This window comes from Etheostoma spectabile, chromosome 7 (genome assembly GCF_008692095.1).
Source record: "Etheostoma spectabile isolate EspeVRDwgs_2016 chromosome 7, UIUC_Espe_1.0, whole genome shotgun sequence".
NCBI classification, from domain to species: domain Eukaryota; kingdom Metazoa; phylum Chordata; class Actinopteri; order Perciformes; family Percidae; genus Etheostoma; species Etheostoma spectabile.
In genome coordinates this window covers 17,874,159-17,877,312 of record NC_045739.1, presented here as the reverse complement: position 1 = coordinate 17,877,312, position 3,154 = coordinate 17,874,159, and the positions used below count along the sequence as shown (strand labels likewise).

General features: G+C 38.8%; 1 protein-coding gene across 5 annotated transcripts in view; it reads left to right on the top strand.

The window, feature by feature from the left end:
- The first annotated feature begins 1,215 nt into the window (after positions 1–1,215).
- Positions 1,216–3,154, top strand: part of clcnk (chloride channel K) — an 18,079-nt gene continuing 16,140 nt past the window's right edge. For 2 of the 5 annotated variants that reach the window (XM_032521616.1, XM_032521615.1), the window contains exons 1-4: positions 1,216–1,460; positions 1,561–1,716; positions 2,492–2,623; positions 2,708–2,836. In XM_032521616.1, the coding sequence (XP_032377507.1) occupies positions 1,566–1,716; positions 2,492–2,623; positions 2,708–2,836 (412 nt within the window). In that variant the 5' untranslated portion in view covers positions 1,216–1,460; positions 1,561–1,565. The remainder of the gene's footprint in view (positions 1,461–1,560; positions 1,717–2,491; positions 2,624–2,707; positions 2,837–3,154) is intronic. The other 3 variants (XR_004332821.1, XM_032521614.1, XM_032521613.1) reach the window with 3 other exon arrangements.

Below are 3,154 nucleotides of genomic sequence, written 5' to 3'. Positions count from 1 at the left end.
ACACACACACACACACACACACACACACACACACACACACACACACACACATGTGCCTGTGTTTGGGTTGTGTCTGCCTCAGCTGCTGTGTGTTGCATAGTGTCCCAGTGATAGACACACAATGGCTGAGCTAGAAGGTCATCTCACATATGATCAAAATATCAGCTGATTACCTATTTACTTTTGTATTTCAGAATTTTTCATTTGGTATTTCCTTTGAATAAAAAAAAGACAGAAATAGTTATCTGTAAATGTATTAATTTTTAGATGTGGAAATTGTGTTGCATCATTTTGTTTGTCTTTTTTCTCATTTGCCTGAGGAGAAATGTCTTAGTTTGTCAACAATGGTTGTTTATGAGAGTTAAGTAAAGTAACCTCCTGTCTAGCTCTAGGTGTGCCGTTCCCATGGAAACAATATGTTTTCATACGGAGGAAAAGCAGTATGTATGTGCGTATATTTCAAAGCGATCATCGAAAGCCTCAAGGGGAGGTGGAACTGAGGAAAATAAACATTAACTTAAGAGGCTAATTTGAAGTCTGTGTGTGTGTGTGTGTGTGTTTGAGGATCTGAACAATGATTATCTTGACCTTGAGCAGTCAGCTGGAAACCATGATTTCTTACAAAGTGTCGGATATTTACAAGATTCATGATTATTTTTTTCACACTGAAAGGCTTTTCTGGTCCCTGCCGACTTTTCAATTGAGTCTTTGGAGCCAATCACTGACATAAGTAAGGTCATAGCAATGACATCTGCTCATATCCATCTGAGCTGTAAAATGTTGATCACACTGGTAGTAATGGGGGACAAACTTTTACTTCACCTTGTACTTCAAAATGAAACAAAATCATTAGAAATAATGAGACGTTTTTAAACACTAGTGGAGCTATGGAGCAGTGTTTTATCAGGGTGTTTCCGTTGTATCACTCTATTCCACTGATTATTAGTTGGGGGCCAAGAAAGTTAACAACATGCCAAAAGCACCTAAGATGAAGACTGCTAGCTGGCAAACATACAGAGCTTTATAATGAGTTTCAGCTTAGTATTGAGCTGCCGGCCGACAACTTCACTGCTTTGGTTTATTCTTTCAGCTGCAACAGTTTTTTTTTTAATTTAACAAATACTATACATACTGTACCACATGTCAATATGATGATATGACACTATAACCTCACAAAAAAAGAGATAAAATAAAAACAATTTAGAGAGTTGGTAGAGACCAAAAAGTAAACTAAAAAAGAGGGAATGTTGGACTTGGACTCTCACACTGTATTTTTGCTATCAAGGCCGATGAAGGGCACTTGTTCCTCCAAAGAGTTAATATTAGCTACCCTGTCAACCATGACTGTCCCATCACTTCTATGCTAATACCTTAACAGAGGTCAGTGTGGTACCAGCCCACCTGCACTACACCCACACATATAACCGTACGAACAGATGTAACACTTCTGTTGCAACCAGGTAAGTCTATCTGTTTTTGATGTGTCTTCGATTTGTCTGTTTTTGGTCACCATTGAGACTCAGTGTTTGTTTGAGACTGTTTTAACAATTACACTTCAAGACAGAATGAAGAGCCTGGACGAGGCTCCCGGGACTAAAACATTCAGCAAAAGCAACAACTGGGACCAAGAAAATCAATCAGCAGCATCCCATAATACAAATCTGCTTCTTGGTGATCCACGGACACCATGCCGACGGTCCCGTGCAACTGTCAAAGGTCAGACTGAAGTGGAAAATCATTAGAATGGGATCAATACTGACCCGATCAATACGTCAGAGAGTAGCTATCGTATATCTTAGCCAATCAGCGTGTGATATCAAACTTGAATGGAAGCTGTCTGACCTTAATGTGAGGAGCCAAAGAATATTGTTGAGTTCAAGGAAAGCACAACCAGTGTGATACATTTAGGATTATGATATATGCCTTTCATGTATTAAGAGTTACAGAGAGACAGATTGTGATTGATGAGGTGATGATTGTGTTTTCCACAATACTGGTAGACTTTTTTTTCATTAATATATTATTTATACTACTGCAATTTTTATTTCACATGTGCTACTGTATGTCCATATATTCTTTTACATAGTGAACAGTTATGTAATTACAGTTATTTCAATTAGAGTGTGTTATTTCTTTTCTATAGTTTTTTGTATCTGACCACATTCTAAATGAAGATCCTTAAAGTTGCATAGCCCTTTTCCATAACACAAATTTAACAACACATAACCTGAGGGGTTAGCCACAGAGAATATTATTATTATTACAATTATTATAATTATTATTATTATTATTATTGTTATTATCATTATTAACATCTATTTCTATGGGCTTAGCATAATTTTTTAAGAACCTTGTGAGGCCCTGGTACAATGTTCTGTATGTACTGTATGTTATTGTACAATGCTCCATACATTTTTTATTTTAATGATAATATTACTAAGACACAAATAAAACTTTAGGAAGGCTAACCCATTGTGTTTGTGTCCTTTAGTGTGGCTGTTGAAGCTGAGGTGCTGTTTGGGAACAGTGTGTGGAATGGAGTGGTATTGCTACGCCGCTCTAGGAATTTTGACTGCCCTCCTTAGCTTTCTAATGGATCTGAGTGTGACAAAGCTGCTGAGAGGTACACACACCCACGCACCCATGAGCAAAGGCACGCACGCCAAATGCACACACACATATAATGTTTTTTTCACTTCCCTTGTAGCTCACCACTGGCTTTATATGAAGCTGGAAGGCAACAGTGTGCTGCAGTTCTTCTGCTGGACTCTTTACCCAGCATGCCTTTGTGCCGTCTCATCATCATTCTCCCACAACATATGCCCCTTCTCCACAGGTATACAGTTAGTAGTCTCACTTTGCCAAACCTATGTCCACGGCACTGTATCAGTGCTGTAATAGGCTCTGTCTACACCATCTATCTGGCTTGTTTGTATTTCTTTAAACCAATCCCAACAGTCCTGGGTGGTGCTAAGCCCTAGCGGAGATAGCAAGAGAGGAGGGGGTCAGGCTTTATCCCAGCAATGCAAATCCGTTGAACAAGACTGTAAAGTTAGCGATAAGCTGGCTGCTAAAGAGGAGTTGGTGGAGATCAAAAACAGTACAAAAAGCAGAGTGTATATTGGTCTTGCTGCTGTAACACAGGAATTTCCCA